This window comes from Ascidiella aspersa, chromosome 1 (genome assembly GCF_963924565.1).
Source record: "Ascidiella aspersa chromosome 1, kaAscAspe10.2, whole genome shotgun sequence".
NCBI lineage: Eukaryota > Metazoa > Chordata > Ascidiacea > Phlebobranchia > Ascidiidae > Ascidiella > Ascidiella aspersa.
The window spans coordinates 40,467,807-40,488,060 of NC_139447.1; the positions used below are offsets into that span (position 1 = coordinate 40,467,807).

General features: G+C 37.3%; 3 protein-coding genes across 3 annotated transcripts; 2 read left to right on the forward strand and 1 right to left on the reverse strand.

The window, feature by feature from the left end:
* Nucleotides 1-1,751: 1,751 nt before the first annotated feature.
* On the forward strand, nucleotides 1,752-9,862 carry LOC146170509 (chondroitin sulfate synthase 1-like). The gene is made up of 9 exons (XM_083388721.1): nucleotides 1,752-1,798; nucleotides 3,263-3,456; nucleotides 3,966-4,263; nucleotides 4,855-5,017; nucleotides 5,766-6,000; nucleotides 6,911-7,062; nucleotides 7,541-8,430; nucleotides 8,880-9,066; nucleotides 9,641-9,862. The coding sequence occupies exons 1-9, from the start codon at nucleotides 1,752-1,754 to the stop codon at nucleotides 9,860-9,862; spliced, it is 2,388 nt and encodes a 795-aa protein (XP_083244847.1).
* Nucleotides 9,863-10,991: 1,129 nt separating this feature from the next.
* On the forward strand, nucleotides 10,992-13,770 carry LOC146170510 (repressor of RNA polymerase III transcription MAF1 homolog). Its single transcript, XM_083388933.1, has 3 exons — nucleotides 10,992-11,427; nucleotides 11,662-12,350; nucleotides 12,793-13,770. Exons 2-3 carry the CDS (start codon nucleotides 11,905-11,907, stop codon nucleotides 13,082-13,084), a joined length of 738 nt encoding a protein of 245 aa, XP_083245059.1. The 5' UTR covers nucleotides 10,992-11,427; nucleotides 11,662-11,904; the 3' UTR covers nucleotides 13,085-13,770.
* A 651-nt stretch (nucleotides 13,771-14,421) lies between these two features.
* On the reverse strand, nucleotides 14,422-19,837 carry LOC146170511 (mitochondrial import inner membrane translocase subunit TIM44-like). Its single transcript, XM_083389072.1, has 9 exons — nucleotides 19,702-19,837; nucleotides 18,930-19,097; nucleotides 18,122-18,376; nucleotides 17,553-17,730; nucleotides 16,647-16,793; nucleotides 16,211-16,303; nucleotides 15,956-16,131; nucleotides 15,439-15,639; nucleotides 14,422-14,668 (listed from the first exon to the last, which is right to left on the reverse strand). Exons 2-9 carry the CDS (start codon nucleotides 19,062-19,064, stop codon nucleotides 14,549-14,551), a joined length of 1,305 nt encoding a protein of 434 aa, XP_083245198.1. The 5' UTR covers nucleotides 19,065-19,097; nucleotides 19,702-19,837; the 3' UTR covers nucleotides 14,422-14,548.
* Nucleotides 19,838-20,254: the final 417 nt, after the last annotated feature.

Below are 20,254 nucleotides of genomic sequence, written 5' to 3' on the forward strand. Positions count from 1 at the left end.
TGGTGCGTGGTGAATTGTTCAGCTCCATTAACGAAAATATTTGTCGAATTCTAAATCAAGCTAAATTTGATGAAATTTAAAACAAAAGATCCTTACACATTTTAAAATATAGTGAGCTTTTAAACCCACTTTACCGTTACGGGCGCGCGACCGCCAGCATTGCCATCCGGGCCTTAATGAAAAATAATATTGGTGCCCCCTAGTTTAGGTTCTTCGAGGACAAAGCGCAGAATGCGAAAGTTAATTTGTTGTTAACATTCGTATTTCACGATTTCTCGTTGATTTCCCGGCCGAATAAAACTTGAAACTATAAGGGTGACTCGCGCATATTTCAGCTTTATTCACGTTATTGTGCGAAGATTTCAAGAGTCAGTTCCTACATCGATGAAACCGACACAAGCAAGGATGTTTGGATGATGTTTCATGTCAGTTCAGTTGTGTTGTGCTGGTGAATAAATTGAATCCAACACAATTGAGTTTTACACCGCCAAGCTGGAACAAGTTGCTTGCGATCAGATACAGTTCGAAAACATTTCAGATGCATTTCCCACTCACCTCTAAAGTACAGCCCTAAATAATTAAATTAAAGACGTTTATAATGGCACAAACTATGGGGAACGAATAATTACCAAACTTAACATTTATATAAAAAAGTCAATGGAATACATTCCGGAGGTACAAGACCCCAAGTTGTTTGCCAACGGCGTCGCTTGCGTCGCATCGAGCGTGAATCGCGTCACAATTGTTCCGCCCGTGTTTACTTATTGCGGATCCTTTCAAATCTGTGTTTGACTTTTGGGCGTCGACGACCGCGTTAAGCTTTCCGCGGAAATATTCGTGGAATACCTGGGCTCAGAGTAGAGTGAAGCAAGTAGCCTAGAGTGGGTTGTAGAGCTTAAATAAGATGAAGTCCCAGTAAAACGCTAAATTACGTCAAAAAGTTGTATAACGTGACGTAACGACTTTGTATTACGTCAGATGGGGTATGGGAACGCCTTTCCCGCGCTGTCACAACCCTGTAAAAGGATATTTAGTGTTTCGAAAAAGTATCGCCAGAGACGATTTGCAAGTAGAGAAGCTAGATTTCAGTTTTTTCCGACAATTCGATTTTTTGCAAAATAGCCGAGCGGTGTAATCGCTTTCGTCAACTGCGCTAGTGATCAGCTTATAGCGCAAATCTCGCTTCTGTTGGTCAATTAAGCATTTGAAATGCTACAGCTAATTTATTTGCGTACTTTTCTGTTGCTCCTACTGAACTGACAATACTCTCTATTGTTTATTTAAACTTTGGCCTACGTTATATCGATATTACACCACTTTAGATATCCTCGCTTATTGCTTTGAACGCTTGTAAAAAGTTTAACGCGATAAGAATTGCGAAAGGTGCAACTTCACCGACAGACATCTTTAGAGATGCAAAGTGCGTGAAGTATTGACGCTACATTGGTGCCAACTACACGCTTATGTATTATTGAATGTACCTAAGCGTGGAGAGAATGGAGCTAAACTTAAAAGATCGGAGTGGACTTTGATACTCACGTAAAAACTCCAATAAGCTTTTGGTTCTTGTAGTTAGTTAAATTCTAACGGCTTCAGTGATGCTAAACGTGGATAAGCAGCTTCTGTTTTTACAACCTTAATAATGCATTTATACTGCAAGCCGAGCTATATTGAAGTCTAGCCGACACACTTGTTTGTTCTTACAGATAGATTCTTCTATTTATTAGTATCTGGATTCCTGATCAGGAAAGATGGCTTCGAAGAAAAGAGCGACCGACGTGGAAAAGTTGGTTTACAGGTGAGTAATGCTTTATATAGACGAGATGGTACTTTAAAAACAATAAGTGTGTATAACACTCTACCTGCACTATTCAGCATGAGACAAGTCTATAGGCGATTTTAAATTTGCGCTTTGGGCAACCTAAAAAAGAAATCCAATTTGACTTTGCATGCATTTTTATAATTTTAATATTCGCGCAAATTTTCGATTTTAAACGTTACCCACAAATTGACCATTTATATACAGCGTGTAACTTAAAATATATTGCAAATAGGTTATAACTTAAAATATATTGCAGTAATTTTTATGTATCTTGTATGTTTGCCGTGTAAATCTTTCGCCTTTTACCAAAAAAAAAACTTACAAAAGTGTGATACCGATGGTTAAAACTATTATGTGAATCACAAATTAGCAGGAACAATGTTTATTTGCAATTATAAAGTCCGCAATCACAAAAGTTGGATGATTAGCAGGAACATTTAATAAGAGTACAAAGTTTACCTCTCACAATATCGAGCGGTGGACTGAATGAGCTAAACGTAGAGTTGGGTTTCCGTCGTTCTATATATCCACTTCGACCTAAGCTTAATCGAAATTGTTGGAGCTTTACAACAGCGGCTCTAAAACCAAATGAAAGTTTGGTTGGATTTGTGGAAACCGCAGTTTGTATTTTGACATAGGGTTGATTTGAAACGCGCTTGGATAATTTTTGAAAATTTTGGCGGTATAGTTATGGTATCCCTGTTTAAAAAAATTCTTAGCGATTTTTACAAATCCGTGGAGCCGCCAAATAAAAAGGGTTTTAGTAAGGGATATACTGGAGTTCAATACTAGCAATTTTTATATACGTATGACGTCACGAAATTAAGGCAAAGTGAGGTTATCTGAATGTTGGGCAACAGAAGAACGTTTTACGGGTTGCTTCGACACAACCGACTTAAAACAACAACATTGATAAGCAGTTTCAACGCAATTTCCCAACATTTGACGAGGTATTTGTTGGAATTGGCCGACCTTCGTAATTTGTAGAAGATTTTATTTGAAATAGCGGTGAAAGTAAAAAGCAACGCTCGTCGTTCTGCTGAAATAATGCTATTTTTAAGCAAGCCAACTTAGTGAATGTATTTAAATCAATGTTTAGTTCTACATTTTGTAAACTTTAACGAACGATAACCCCAGGTTTTAAAAGGTTATTAGTTCTAAATGTCATGTTATGACGTAACTCTGTGACGTCATCTCTAAAATAATTATCTTTTTTTTTACTTGCTTTGTATAACGGCAAACATGTTAGCGAAGTTAAATAAAACATTCACATCCGACCCGCGATAGTCAGGCCCTAGATGAAAAAGTTTGGCGACCCTTACTGTATTCCAACGATACGGAGCCTTTATATCCAGTGCTTCCCACAAAATGTAGACCCTATGGCTAATAATACCCACATGTGAATACTGCAAGTTGATTATCCAACCTTGTATTCCGCAGATTCCTCCTCAGCATCGTGGTCGGGTTCTTTGTCGGATGTTACGTTGGTCCTTCACTCCCCCCGATCGCTTACCACGTGTTGCCAAGGTCATGGTGTCCTCTGGAACTACAAGGGGATGTCCCTGTTTACATACAACCGAGGGACGAGCAGCTGAAAGTTGAAAATGATGAAATGCTCGGCTCAATTTACATCGGTGAGAATAAGTCTTGCTTTTTTCACATCGGTAGCGTTTAATAGTTAAATCAAAACATGCGGTATATTGACAAACTAAATGTGTAAAATATGAAGATGTTTCCTCGCCCTTACACGTGAATGACGACATGACTTCAAATGGGAGAAAATGATCTTCAGACTTTCTTGACTTTTGAACTTTTCTTGGTCAAAGTCAGTCATTGAAAAGTTTTAGGAGAAATTTATTTGTCCACAAAAAAGGGCACCATCAGTCTTTTATTTCGAATGAATCATTCAACTTATAAATGACCGATTTTAATTAAGACAGGAAAGTCTACAGAATATTTGCATCTGGTATATTTTTTGGTAATTAGGTTTTTATGCTACAAACGCGAAATACTCAATGTAGCTTGTATGATAACAACTTGCAACCGATACTATCATATAGGAAAGCTCAGCATACTCGTCCGGTAAACTTTTACCATTCAAGTACTTACCACACGATGTGAACGAACCGCTGTGTTGACCCAGGCATGATGTCGATGGAGGAGAAGTTACCCACTCGAACCCAAGCTGCCCTGGGTACCTGGGGCAGGGGGAAGCACCCGAAAGTAAGGGTGGAGGTCTTCTCCAACAACAACGGGACGACCGACCCGAAGAAGCGCTTCGTCAGCAGCTACATCGGGGCTGGGGTTAATGGTGGGGCTGGGGTAAATGGTGGGGCTGGGGTGAGGGTGATTCAGCTTCCAGGGGTGAAGGACACCGACTACCCTCCGCAGAAGAAAAGCTTCTCCATGATAAAGTTCATGCACGACGAGTATCTGGAAAGGTGCGTTGGTGTGAGTGGGATACAAACACACACATGCTGTATATGACAACATACAAACAAATAAAGGCATATAAACGCGTTCACCTTGTAGATGAAGGCTTCCTAACTAATAGTGCGCCATGGAAGGTTGCCAGGTGCGCCGGGGGTAAAAAAATAATATTTGATATATTTAAAATTCCTCCACGGCCAGAAAAGGTGGGTTGGTTCGCGTAGGGATACAACTATAGGTCATTTTTTACACATGCTCATGGGAAATGACTTAAAAGTGACTTAGGCACTTTTTTCTATGGATGGGGATGGTAACAAGGAGAGACTGAAGCAAAAAATCTAAAAATCTGGAAAAAATGACTCCGGCAATTTGGCTATGAGCGTGACGATATGAACATTATCAAGGGCATACAAACTAGCAGACCTTCAAATCCACTAAAAAACATATACTCGTTTCGTCAAAACTTTCAAATGGAAAATTAAAAGTCAATTGTATGCATGCAATTTCTATTTTAGGTTCAAACTATGACATGTACGTAAGAAATGCAGCAATGACAAGTTTACCTGAGTATGAGCTAACATGACACAGCCTTGAATCTTTAGCTTCGACTGGTTTGTGAGGTTGGACGACGATGCTTATGTTGACACGAAGAAGCTTCACACCTTCCTGAGCGGAGTTGACGCTTCAAAGCCCTGGTTCATTGGGAGCGCTGGGTTCGGGAAGAATAGTGACGACTGGATCGCTAAGGGGGAGAACTACTGCATGGTACGGTGTGAGTGTAAGGTGGTAAATGTAACGTATAACCGATGGTAACCGTGGTAGTAAGATACGCTGGCAAAAATACTGTGAGTAGATGTTTGATTTGATGTTCCTAAGACCAGCAACAAGCGAACTTTGTTGCTCTGTTTACAATTGGTTGTTAAATTTCGTGATTAAACCATTAAAATCTTGACTTTCCTTCGATTTGATCGCTTGTTTCTCTATTTTGCTTTTCATTAACAAATGCCGCTTAAATTAGTTTCGGCGGTTATATCTCAGCTAAAAGTTATGAATAAGATCTAAATATATTGCGTTAACAAGTCAACAAGGAATGTTAAAGCATTGTTATCTTAAGTAGGGTTAGGCCAACATACTTAACCCACGTCCATAGCATAACTTAATTTTACCACGAGTAACTCAGGTCCGCAAGTATAACCTTAGACGCCACTAATATAACGAAACAATAACATCTACTCAATCGAGTTCGGGTGAAGTTTAACTCAACATCAGAAGGGCTAGAACAGACCTGGGCAAAGCATGGTCGGAGGTCGTGAGTTCGAACCTCACTGCAGGCTGGTTGTTTTCCTGGTCTGCCTTGATTTCATCATTGTTTACAGTGCCTCATGTGTATATTGTGTTCAACACCAACTCTGTATTCACGGATGTTCGGGTATAGTTGAACTGTTACAACATCAGAAAGGCTAGATCACAGTGTGTCACAAGTATATTGTGTTTAACAACTTTCTACATCCAGGGCGGACCCGGTGTGATCATTTCGAAAGCTCTCCTGCGACGACTTGGACCTCGGCTTGGAGCTTGCCTCCACATCCTCTACACAGAACACGAGGACATTGAGCTTGGCAGGTGCGTGCAGAAGATGACCGGCGTCAAGTGCACACAATCCTGGGAGACTAAGAAGCTCTTCTTTCAAAACTACCAGCAGGGATCCTATGCTCCCAGTATTGAAGAAGTTGAACCGGCACAACTGGGTGGGTTGGTTGTAAGTGTTGGGTCAGGGTTGTGGGGTCTGGGGTTAAGGGTCATGGGTTAGGAGTGTGGGGTATCCGGCTTAAACAGAAAATTAAAAACACTAAAATATTTGTGATTTCTTGTTACATTAATAATAAATGTGATTGTCGACTGCCGTGAAATATTGTATCATTTAGGCGATTTTTATCGTTGAAGGATTTATAAAAAGGCCTGCTTTAAAAAACCTAACCCAAATTAGTTTTTTAAGTTGATGCAATAAACGTTAAAATACTTAGGAGTTCGTGAAAGCTGCTTCGGGGCCAGACCGCTTCGTATCCTTGATGTCGTAATCCCTGTAAACACATTAAAGAAAAATCCTTTCTCAATGCAAGTCTGTAACTCCAAGAAAACTGGCAAACATCCTAAGCAAAATTGCCTTAGGATTTTTGTTTTATTAATTTATGTTTGCTGAGTGACATTGGACTTATTGAACTAAAAGACAGTGCTAGTCGTCTAGAGAAATGTTGGCAATTTCCTTATCATGTATACGGACTCTACTAAATAAATAAACTTAAAATATCGTTATTTTACAAAGACTATATCTTTTTATAACCTACTTATACACACAGGGGTTGGCGTATTGGGGCATGCGTCGATTAAGGCAACATAATACTTTTAACTTGTACAAACAAATCAGGAATAGCTAGTTCTTACAAATAGAAACACATCCGACTACGTCTAGGCTTTTTTTGGATTGCCTTTCCAACCTTTGTTTCCCCACAACTTTATTTACTTTTTTATTTTTCATGCTATACACAGAATATTGCTTTTTTCATATTCTTTATTAATAAAGGCATAAATTATTATCTTTGCTTACTTACTTTTTATTCGCGGTAACCTCTGTATTCCAATAACTTTAATTTTCTACAGACAAGGGAATCGTGTTCCACGCGAACAAGGACCCGACATCTCAGTTCAACTTCCACAACAAAGTGCTCAAGAGGAGGATCGTCCGTCTCATGGACAAAGTAGCTGGGCTGGAGAAGGAACTTAGGGTGCTCGGAGGGGAGCAGCAAGACCCGGTACGTCATAGATGCATGACGTATGTATGACGTCACTGATTGGGTGTGGAGTCAATACGTTTATCATATTTAATCAGGGCGTTTTTTAAATTCTTGAGTAACTTTTAACTTTGATGGATTAAAATATGTTTAAAAGGTTAATAAATGAATATAAAGGTATTTATTTTTCTGTCTGAACGAATTAAGTATATTTTACAATTAATATCCCGGTAAAAGCTAGCGATTTATTGTGGGTCTACTGTTGACTTAAATAATATGCCAGTATTTTTATGTACGATAATAAGCGAAGCATAAACATATGTCGCTTAAAAAGTAACGTTCGAAACAATTCAAATGAAACCGTAACCGTTAATATACTAAAAATTATTTTTAGCATTGTGGATGTTTTGTCATTATTGTGGATTTTATTCCTATATCTCTTGACTTATAGAATGCCTTTAAGTTAAACAACGTCATAATACCCTTCTATGACTCACAGAACGCGAACGCTCGCGCTCAGTTTGAGTGGCGTTCGATCATGGGACGGAACATATTCACGAGTGACGAGAAGAACTTGGTCCGCCACATGCGCGACCCTCTAAAGCAGCAGCTGATAGAAGGAACCAACCTCGCTGTGAGGGAAGTCCAGCACAGGTTCGACAACACTAAGACCAAGTTGAGCGCAGTCGGCTTCGTGCAGAGCTATCACGTGATCAACCCCAGCCTATCAGTGGACACGGTTTCGCACGTGACCTGCACTTACACAAGCAAAGGTAGTGATGTGACATCATCAGTGGAGCGACCAATCCACACAAGGCAGTACTTCATCGATAAACTGAGGTTTGTGCAAGAAGAAGGCGATCTAAGCTCTGCTCCCCAGTTGGCGAAAATAATCTCCCCTGGAGCGCCACCCAGCGAGCAACCGAGCGTCAACTTCGTGATGACCTTGAGCGGACGACCTCAGAACTTCGTGCGCTTCATCAACAACTTCGAGAGCACGTTCCTTGCACGTGGTGAGCGCGTGAACCTCTTCCTCGCTTACTTCCCGGAGGAGAGGAGCTCTGAGGAGGAGGAAAGTGTGAAGCTGAGGGAGAACTACGACGCTAAAGTCGGAGGGTTGCCGGTTCGATCACCGGACGAGCGCTTCATCATCGAGAACATGAGCACACTGCAGCAGGCCTACCCTGGCTCACAGCTCGTTGTTGTGCTTATGAAACCTGGCACTGACTTCTCGCGGGGACTTGGTTTACAAACCGCAGCAGCTAAGGTTGCTGGGGATGAGATCTTGTTCTTCTGTGATGTGGACCTGGTCTTTGCGCCAGAAATGCTGACTCACATCAGAAGGAACACGATCAGGGGACAACAAGCTTTCTATCCTGTATTCTTCAGGTAACTTAGCGTGTTTTTGTTACAATTGGTCGCCAAATGTAGTTAATTTTTGAATTCTTTAAAAAAACTAATTTACCCTCAATACAATGCTGGCAATCAGGGCTCAACTTAATCAACATGCCGCAAACCCGAATAAAACTTTTGCTAAAATCAGGAAAAAACAGGTCTGTTTTTTTTTAAGATTTCTATTGTGACAAAAAATATTTTTTTTTTTTCGTAAGATATTAGAGCCGGGTTTACTAAAACTCAGGCCAAATTGTGCAAACTGTTTATAACATGTTTTTTTCGACAAACATTTTCTATCACTAGCCGCGTTGCAATAATCTTAATATTTTCCGATTGCACAAAAAAAAACTGTTTAAAATAAAGTGTTTAAAACTAACTTTAAAAGTTCTTGAAACACACATAGTTTCCCACATACCAGCAACTAACCCCTTCACCACCCACAGTCAGTACGACCCTGATGTTGTTTACGTTGAGATGAAGAAACCACAGAGCGACTTCAGCTTCAGTGAGTTGGACGGATTCTGGCGCCACTTCAGCTACGGGATGGTCTCGTTGTACAAGAGCGACTTCGCTAAAACAAAAGGCTTCGATCTTTCCATCAGAGGTTGGGGACTCGAGGATATCCACCTGGTAAGATGTACATATAAGCACACATACACATCCATGTACAGCGTGTGGCCAGCAATATTTACGTAGAGTACAAATGATTAAGCCTATATGCATTTAAAAATACTGCTAACGCTAGTTTAACTAACGGAAAGTTGAAGAACTCACAAGAAAATAAGTTTTGTTCCTAATTCTTTTGCGTTGCTTTCAGCTTTATTAATGATGTTCAAAGCTATCCAATCCTTAAAAGAACGTTAAAAAGAATTATGTGTTTTTTGTAACAATTTGAAAAATCAACTTGAATAACGTTCAAATACTAACCTCTAAGAAAAAACGTTAGAAGTGACTATGTTTCTATAATCTTATAATTACCTTGAAACCATCCAACTTTTACAGTTTGCGTTGAAAATCAACTTTTACGAATAAAGTCAATAACTTACTAAACTTTCATAATTAAATTAAAAACATTGGGCAACAACGGTAAAAAACACAACTTGTAGGTTTGTATTTGCACTAAAATTGCCTAATTTTCATTATTAAGGTTAAAAACGGCACGTCTTGTAGTTAGCTGTTTAAATTAACCAACACCACTTTCCAGGTGAACGCGATCCTAGGCATGGGCCTGCAAGTATTCAAGAGCACCGAGCCAGCAGAAGTTCACATCTTTCACGACAAGTTCTGCTCGCCAACTCTCAGCAAGAAGCAGTACACTGACTGCCTCAACTCAAGGGGAACTCACTATGGACCAAAGACACTCCTCTATTACCTGTGGAAGGCACCGCTTGCGTCAGAGGATGACGTCATCATTGACACGCAATAATAAAATCGTAGTTGTCTAAATGCTTTCAATTGTTTTTACTAAATACGTGTTAAATCATTGGCTTTAAACTTTTAATGATTTGTGTTCCTTCCATGCGCTTTCAATACTTTGTTGCTCCCTGTTTACGATAAAAAATATATATATTTAACGAAACGTCATAAGGAAGGTCTCTAAAGTCATAATGAAAACAAATATTTGAGAGAATAAGATGACCCTTAAGACAATAAGGATATGCTCATTGCTCGTAGTACCTCTAACACTGTTCGTGCCTCTCCAGTGGGTCGGTGTAACGGTTGAGCAACCCTGCGTGTTAGACCAATTTCCATTATCAAATAAAGACAAATAAACTCTCGGTCAACTGAATGTTTGCCAAGCTTTTACCCGCCCTTTGCAGATGAATTGAACTCTTCAGACTGTAGCGATCAAGCTTTAAACTGAGTCAGGCTTTATATGTGATGCTTTTTAAAAAAATATATTTTGGTATTAAATGGGCCATTGCCTAGACTGGTATGCAACTTTTTTGGGTTGAGTGTTTAAAAGTATATTTAGGCTAATTGGTTGGAAGACGTAGTTATATTTTAATAAAAGTTGCTAATATTCGTAATGTGTAGAAAGCAGTGATTATGTGTCCATTTTAGCAGTTAGGACGATAACTTTACACACTACATTTGCTGTTTACGACCAGATAGTTCATAAAACGTTTTGATCCAAGAAAGGATATGAAGTTAAAGCATTTTTTAATTTTTATAGCCCAGGGAATAGAAAGACTTGTATTTCAACCTTTATAAAAATGTTGTCAGATCAGTAGTTAGTATGTTTTAACAACGCAATATTTAAAAAATATGTTTTTAGGTTTTAAGTAACTAATGCTGTTGCTAACATGTCAAATTCGCTAAATTTCGCTAAAAACGGTTTAAAAGTAAAATGACTTTCTCCTTACCGTTCCAAGCTGCTTCGAGACTAAAATATAGTGGCTCGTGATTGGCTGAAAGTTTTGTTATTATGTTCTTAATGAATCTGCAGAAAAATCAGGAACTGAAACAAATGTTTCAATTAAATCAGTTAATTGCAGGAAAGTAGCATTTAATTCAACTATTTGCGCGTTTCAATGCGTAAAGAAAAAACATTTTAGTTTGACAACTCAATATCAAAGGATGTAGGTTTTTTTGCGAGCATCGTCAATCTAAAATTAATTTGACCTTAACGTAACCCAGTTACTTCATTTAATCAGTAATTTTACCCATAAGCCATTTGCTTTGGGGTATGCATTAAATTTGCACATTGACGTTAGAGTTATGTGGATTTAATAGGATGATTAATTTCAGGTTTGCGATTGAGTCATCAACTGTTGAATCATTTGAAAACGAATCTGTCCATTCACTTTTACCATGTTAAATAATTTGTTGCGTGTTAGATATTTTGTTTACCATCGTTTGTGTTTAACATTATGCTTTTTACAGCACTAATAGTTATTTGGTGACAACAAACAAAAAACCTGCTAAAGTTTATTGTCTGTGAAAATGTTTTAATCAAGTTTATTTGATTTATAATATCTTTGTGGAAAGGTAAATATAAAGCAAATATTTAATTAGCAAAGTTTTTACAATGTAGCATTTATGGTACTAAATGGAATATGTTAAAAGTAAACTTTTTTTTAAAGTTGTAGAAAACGTTTGCTTATTTCATATTTGGAAAAGCAATTTTAGAAAAATAATTGAAACATGGTTATGTTTTATAATGAATTCATTTTTTTAGTTTTCATTGAACAGGTTTTAACACATTTTGTTTTACATTGACAGATTGAAGAATTGAAGTTTTCATTAAATATTCTTGAGCTTCGTGCAAATGGCGATTGCTGGAATACAAACGGAAATTATTATTTCGAACTGTTCTTCATCGATTCCGAGACTTTATTGTTCGCAAAGTTTTAGTTTAACGAGTCTTATGTGTGTTTCAACCAGCTTTTAAATCTCAAGGATTTTAACGATTCACTGTGAACTTTTTACATTTTACTTTTGAGTTGCATCGGCTTTTAAACAAAGATGAAGTTTTTAGAAAACGCAAACTTGGAAGCGTTGAACAGTGCGTTGACGTTTGATAATGGCGATTGTAAGGTCGTTGGACGAGTAGAAAGCTACTCTTGCAAGATGGCCGGGGAGGACAAGCGGCTCTTCAAAGTCTTGTCGAGCGATGGTCAGCTAAACGACCTCGCCGTGTTATCTCCACCACAAACCATGCTATCTGTGAGCCCGGGAAATGCTTTGAGTCGAAGTTACAGCAGCGCAGACGAGATGGAAAGCGACCTTAACTCGACCTGCAGCAGGAAGACCCTCTACTACTTGGTGTCGACACTCAACGCTTCGTTCCGACCCGATTACGACTTCAGCCACGCGAAGAGCGATGAGTTTAGCCGCGAACCGAGTGTGGATTATGCAACGGGTTTCATAAACAGCACAATGGGTGCAGTGCTTGGGGAAAAATACAACAGGTAAAATGACTGTGGAGCAAATAAGTTTAGTGTATTTTACTTTTTCTTTCTGATTTTAACTACATTACCTCATAATTAAAATATACATAAACTGTTGCTGACGGGCATAATATGTCAAACAACAGCTGTTTTTGTCACAAATAAAATAGTCAGAAGAGCTGTTACAACTTTAGAATAAACTGCCATTTAACAAGTTTTAATTTTGAATTTTTTTTTACACTCAAGGCCAATCCTTCACCAAGGCAAAGTACAAACAAACCATTTTTCCCAATGTTTTTGCCAAAATGAGGGCAGCTCTAGGGAATAATAGATGTTATTCAAAAACAAAACACTCAAACTTTACTTAATTCAAAAAAATCTTTAAACCAGTTTGAAAATTCGCTGTAATTTGAACCAAAGCCTGAACATACAAGAAAACAATTGACAATGTGATTTATTCCAGGATGAGTGCGTCGTTGTGGTCGACGATCGACCAGGAGATTAACTTGTGCGACTGCGACGTGTACAGCTACAACCCCGACCTTGACAGCGACCCGTACGGAGACGACTGCTGCCTCTGGTCGTTCAACTTCTTCATGTACAACCGCAAGATGAAACGCATCGTGTTCTTCACTTGCATGTCGCAGAGCCTCACTATGTCACATTACAGGGACGAGGAACAGTTCATGGGGATGGAAGATTTCGACATCGATGGGGCAGAATATACCCACACTTTGCCCCTCATGGTGCCGTAACTCAATAATCCAGCATAAAAACACCATTTACTTTGTATAAACCAGTTATACAACCCTGAAATGTAAAAATATCAACAGAGGTACATATGATGGCAGGTTCGGGACCATATTATTAAATAAACAAGTTTCACTTGTCACAAATGTTTGTACTTTTTCTTTTATTTTACTCACTTTTAAACAAATGTTGTTTTTAATTGTTAGTTTTACTTCTTATTCACCTTTAGCGTACACTCTATGACATCACACACCCACATTGTTGTAGATATGTGCGTCACAATAAGCTGTCTCACTAGACTAGCTTTTCATTTTACCAAATGCCAGTATTATGTTTGTTTCTACTTTGTATATTCACACTTCGCCTGGTAGTTCACTGGTTTCTTAAGGCTATTGTATTGCCCTTTCTTTACTAGTTTCTTACAAAACTTAGTTTTTTCCAATAATTACATGTTGTAAAATGTCAAGTTGTTGGCAAGTTAACATAAACGTTGGTTTTATTGAGATTTCAGCGTTGGTATTTGAATTTTTTCCTTTAATTCTGTTGAATAGAGTCTTTCATGGTAGCAGCTTCACAGCAATGTGTTAATGTCTTCTGGTACTGCCTTCTTTGGCAGGTAAATGCCATTTTGTTTCTTATTGTTGTGTGATCTTATTACATTTTTACATAAAAATATAATCCAGGTACAAAATGCTTTTGTAATTCAATTTCCTTAAAGAGTTTTAACGTAACTTGAGGAAGTGGTTACTGAAAGCAGATTGTTTCTTTGTAATGCTCTAAATATTCATGTTACAAAAGGCAACAGGGTGCTATAGATTTGTTTACTGTTGGAGCAGTAACAGCAGATACAAATTTGTAATTTGTTTTGGATTTCCAAATAACACCAGCAAGTGTCAGCTTCTAAAAAGGTCTTAGAACCACAAAACAGTTACATTTTTGTATTATATGTGTGCCTTTAAACTACTAGACTTACCGAACAAAACGAGTCAAGAAACAACCAGGACACCTTGCTACATAACAACAACCCACCAACGTGTCATAGTAATACATTAACCTCGCCGCAAGCTAGTTTTACGAACATGACGCAATGGTAAATACCTAAATATTCATTATAATAAAGTCAACATGATGCATTTACTGTTGGAGCTGTATGCAAAAACAAGTTGAGCAATGCGTTATACAGATTGAAAAGTTGTGACTTGGTTAACATCAGTAATTGCCAGCTACTAAACATTTTTGCAAGATGCTCATCACATGTCATTATTAATAGGCATGATTCAAAACTTTTCATTTTTTTGTGTTATTTGCCAAATCTTACATTGATTGCAGGCACAAAACCACAGATCGTAACGAAGATATTTTATTTGCATAATTTAATGCTCCCCTCTGGTCTCGTGACCACAAACTTTGTCCCTGCCCATTCGACGTGCGGTAATGTGGCTAGCACATGCGTGAGTTGTCCACAGTGTTCACAGCAGCATGGGAGACGCGGACATCGATTGGTCGATTATTTTCCAAGCAGCTGATGGATCAAGCTCCTCGGTGTCACGGCAGAGCGCCCACACATGGTACACACGCATTATCTGGTTCTGTGGAAGTTAACAGTTATTATGTTAAGTGTTTATTAGAAACTAATGTGTTGCAACAAGTTTAGCGGCTTCTGCGGACAAACCTGCAGCGCTGAGTTCTATCTGAGGGGAAGAAGAGTAGAGTGCGACAGTGAGTTGGTGTTGTGACGAGTTTTTTATTTTGAGACCAAAGCGAATGCTAGCTGTCGTGGCATGTTTAGCGAGTACTTAGATACTTGTACCGAGTATTGCCGTTTTTTTGTTTGACTTGAATAATGCTTTTGCCAGCAATCGTACCGACCAAAGCTAACAGTACACATTCTTAATTCCTGGCATGTAAATTCGTCACAGTGACTTTTTACATTAAGGCTTATTAGAAGGCACCAATTGTACTACTTTTATTTGAAGTATGCTAACATAAATAGCCAGAAACCTGGACATAACAAAATTATTCTGAATGTTTTGGCAGTTCGCCAACTTATGTAATTGAGCAAATTACTGCAGCGTTATTTTTTTTTCTTGGTATACAAAATATAAATTGTCATACTTTTGTGGAAAGGGGAAAATCGATAACATTTCTAAACGGTCTTACATTCTGTTCAGAAGAACACTTTTAATAGAAATTAATAGACAATAAAAAATTAAATAACTTAAATAACTGCCAAGTACCAAATAATTCTAACCAATAGGAAACTTTTAACAGCCCGTCTCCGGTGCTTAATTTTTCTCCTACTCTACACAGTATGCACCACTAAAAAATAATAACTTTAAGCCCACTTTAAAAGCATTACCTCATCTCCCTCAATAGCAATCCCTTTTTTATCTCGTACGACCATAATTTGTTGGGTTTGGAAGCTTATTACAAGCACCGGGCCCTGGTCGACCTTGGTAGCCCCGGCAATATCGACGTGGTCGACGTCTATCGTCGTTAGCTCGTACTTGCAACCGATCTGTTCCGCTTGCATCACCGGGAACATTATCTGGTTGTATGGCTGTCAAGAAATAAAACAATTCTTTTCATGAAGTTCAAAGAGGAATACTGGAAAGATAAAAAATAGATTTAAAAACAAATAAATGCGTGGGTTCAAAGTTCTAACTTTGCCTCTCAAATACAAACCATTTTCTTACTTTCCATTTTTTCTCAAACTAGAGCCTGCTTTTATCTTAGTCCTATAATTAGAAGTTGACCGATGCCAATTATATATATTTATATATATATCTATGAAATGGTAATATTTTAAATTATATAAACAAAATAAAATCCAAATCCATACAAACACCTTTCTGTTAAATATATTTTTCACTTACCGCCTCGCTGCACCAATCTTTAACAACCTCAGCGTTATTTTGAGCAATGGCTTCCAGAATATTTGGAATAACGTCAAACTTACAAAACTCTATGAAACCAGTGGCAGAAAAACTTGGATCGATTTTGACGATATCTGTCATAACTTTTGATATGTCAGTTCCTCCCAACATACCACCTGGAAACATGTTGTATATTGTTAAACAAACTTTAGGCAAACTAATAAATACTATAGATGAAACAAAATATAAACTTACCAGCAATGGAAGATATTCTGTCGGTAACAAATCGCGATCCACGGATAAAAACATTATCGCTTTCATCAAACTGCATTTTTATGTTTGATATTCCTACAAAACAAAATTTAGAGGAACTATAAATTATCAGGAAATAGTAAACAATATTTGCTTGCAATTAAAATGTAATTTATTATTATTTCTATTTAAATTATTTTAGGGACTAACAACTCCCTTAACAAAGCACAAAGGAAAAAAAAAGAACAAATATTTAAAATTTAAAAATCAAACTTGGGATCTAAACACCCCTTTATATTTTTCTATTAGTTGATTTGCTTGTTCTAGTTAAATTACTGTTATAATGTGTTAATATTCAACTGAAAACTACTGACATTCCCTCATCCTAAACGTCTACTTGAATGTATATTCTGTGATACTAAAAGAACTTTTCACTCACGCTCTCCCACTTTAGAGTTCTTGAACGACTCCCATTGTTGGTTCCACACCGAGTCTTTGTGCATGACAACGTTCGTAGCATCGAGGTTTGCTTCAAACTCACGAACATTCTCCGCGAACAACTCCGACTTGCGCATGCGAAGTTTAGCTGCAAAACATAAGGGGAAAACATATTTCACTGTGCCTGGTCAACTGTATATTAAGCTGCTTAAGTAAGGTTGCAGTGTTAGACACAAAACATTGCCAGCCTTTAAACAAGCTCTGATTTTTCTAATGGCTTACCAACTACATTAACAGTGCGACAACATGTCAATAGTTAAGTTACAAGTCCAAATACAAGTATGCCAAATCACAATTACTTTAGTGGGGTTATGTCATCCTAAGGAAAGTCATATTAGAAAGACTCTAAACCAGTGGTGTGTAATCTCACTATGAACAACACTTTGCCTCACTAAAACAAGTTTATTACACATTAACTTTTCTTGATTCGGCACAAAGTCAAATATTTACATGATTCTAATAAAGCACATATGGTAGAGCAGGTGCCTAAATGGCTTACAATATTCAACTGGCCCGCCACAGTTTTCAATGCAACCTAAGTAAACCGAAAGGTGGAAGTACAATAATAAAAGATCCATAGACGTAGAAGCATAACAACTGTGATCTAGCACTTCCGACCTTGTTTGACCAACGATAGCGGCTTTCATCTACACCTGAAGTCTTTAACAGACTAACCAAATCAGCCAATCAATTAAGGATTTAAGAATCCATGATTCAGTTAGTCTATAAAAGAGTGTAGAAGAAAATTATCCAGACCATTAGGTGAAAGACCATTCACTCCCTGATTGAAATATCATCAATGCATTTGTAGCTACATGGCTACATGGTTAAGAAGCAACCAACTTACCAGGTTTCTTGTACAAGCTGTCGGGTGCTACCCCTGTCCCTTGGGTGATGCTGCTGAGTCCCGCTTGGACCTTACGAACAGCGTCGCTCTCCACGGCCGACTTGGCCGCACCAGAAATACCCTCCGATATTTTGCCGGCAGCTTTGCCGATGTCGGTCTTGCCAAATTCTTCAGCAGTCTGTAATTAAAAAGATACTGGTCGGTCAAAATCTGATGATGTCAAGGTTCAACAAAACATAAACTAAAGCATTTGATTTAGTGTAATTGAAATTTCACTAGTTTTGTGTAAAAAGAACAAAATAGTTTTATATATATTTTTAAACATCAATGAAAATTTGTTTGGCATAATCTGATTACATGCCAGATATGAACAATTTTGTAAGTCTTTCTAAAGGCATTATATGTGATATATAAACAATTAACGTAGATATACATGTATAAACTGGTAAAATTGGTGCTTTAAAATAAAAATTTTATAAATAAAATTTGTATATTTGCAATCTGTTTTTTTTAGTTTGCAACAAAATGCTAATTGCATGAAATGTATCTATGTTTTTATTCAGTGTTACCTCTGATATTTTTGACTTGACTTTGCCTAAAGTTTCGTGAATAACTTCGGTACTTTGCGCCGTTTCTTTCTCAATATTCTTAAACTTTTGTCGCGCTTGCTTGAGCGCCTCGGAGTCTTCCAGTTCTTGCGCTTCTTTGCGGAACTTCGCGATATTGTCCTTAAGTTCCGTGTCTTTGTTGTATTCCTGCTTTATCGTGTCCATTAAGTTTTCCAGGAAACCTTTCCGTGAGTAATAACGATTGCTCAATGAAACCTGAAACAAAAATAAAAAATAGTGAAAATTACTGGACTTAAAATACTAAAGCAGCTAAAACGTGTCTGATTGTCTGTTTCGCATTTAAAAAAACAGTTCGAAAGAGGACCAAAACAGGCCTAACATGCAATAGTGGTAGTAGGTTGTTGTTGGTATTAACACTATATGGTTTTATAGATTTTTCTACTGTCGGAATTGTTGCTTTTAGTTCTTATTGTGTGTTTCCAGAAATGAATATGTAGAATCACAAATTATGGCCAAAAAACTTAAATAATTTTGTAACGGATCCGTACTGCCACCACCACTTACCGTTGAGCATTAAATCTAAAATTAAGAGATAACTTTAATACATCTGAGCATAAATATGTTCCACGTTTTGTGCCAATGAGTTATTCTTAACACATTTGGGTTCAAAGCATAACAATAAATCTGTATAATTTAGTGAGTAAATTGCAAATAAAGTCAAAACAAAGCAAAATTTCAGTTATAAAGTAGTTGTCTGCAAATCATTTAACCATTATTTTAAGACCACTATTATACGGTGCGAACTTACAGTGGGAAGTGCCGACTTCTTAACTTGCATCAACACAGAATGTTGCGAGGGACGGAACTGAGGCTGTTCCGAGAAACATTGCACGGCGCTACGCCGGAATGCCGACTGAACCAGGATTCGGGAAACAGGGAGCATTTTAAATAAAACTTAGGCAAGAATTTTGAACATCTGGTGAAGAAAACACGTTCGTGGCATTATAATCTTGAGTGCAAACAAAAACAATTTAAGCAAATGTGTTGACCCTTGAAACAAACAGTATTAAGCTGTTAGTTGCCTGGTCATGGAACAAAAAATACTTGGGTTTAAGTAGTGAATGGAGGGATTGTTAATTACTGATAATTATATATTTTGTTTTAGTATATTTAAAAATATTTATTAAAAATTGAAATGCTAAATTTGTTTTTTTAAGAAATAAGTATTAATAAACAAGCATAGCGTTGAGCATGGCAGTCTATATACAGCAAATACAAATGTCAAGTTTAGTTTAAAAATGTGTCTTTGCTCATTTGGCAAAATAAATATTTTAAGCACGAGTTTTTTTCGCAGGGCACACTTGGAGAAAAACAACCACGAACTCGTCTTTCTTATGCAACAAAGGGAAACACTGCATGATATCTCCGATTCTCCAGCAATATTGATGATTTCAAGTAAAAAAAAGTTACAAAATCAAATTTAGTATACATGTTATTAAATCAGTGTCGAAAAGTTTTAGTTAAAACGCAAATTTGCAATTTACTGAACACAACCTTAAAAAAAGCGAAGAATAATTTACCTGTAAAATGGTGGATTGTGGTTAGTTCGCTTGTCAGACAAAAAGCACTGAACGCAATGATAAAGCAAAATACTTCACGAAATATTCGATTAACTGCAGCAATTAATAATTATTCTGAAGAAACATTTCTGTAATATTTCCGAAAATCATGGAAATAAATATTGCATTTTATTACGTCACAAACGCACATTGTTGCCCTTGGTAGCTGAAGAAAACCACAAACTACCGCAAGCTTCTGCAAATTTAGCACAAAACGAATGTTTTTTTGACATTACTAAATCGTACAAGACAGAAAACATTGCTATTTTGCAAGAACGGCTATCGATGTAGAAACTTATAAATATTCTTGCCTTATCCCAGAGAACAAATTAATTCCCCCCTCGAAACATTTGCAATAAAATAAAAAAATATCAGAATTAATAAAAAAATGCAGAATACAAGAAATTTCCAAACATCTGCAATATTTGTAATAATCCATCAGTTGTTCATTCACTTTTTAGCTTGTGATGCACTATAAGAACATCACAGCACACTTTTCATCACAACACAACAT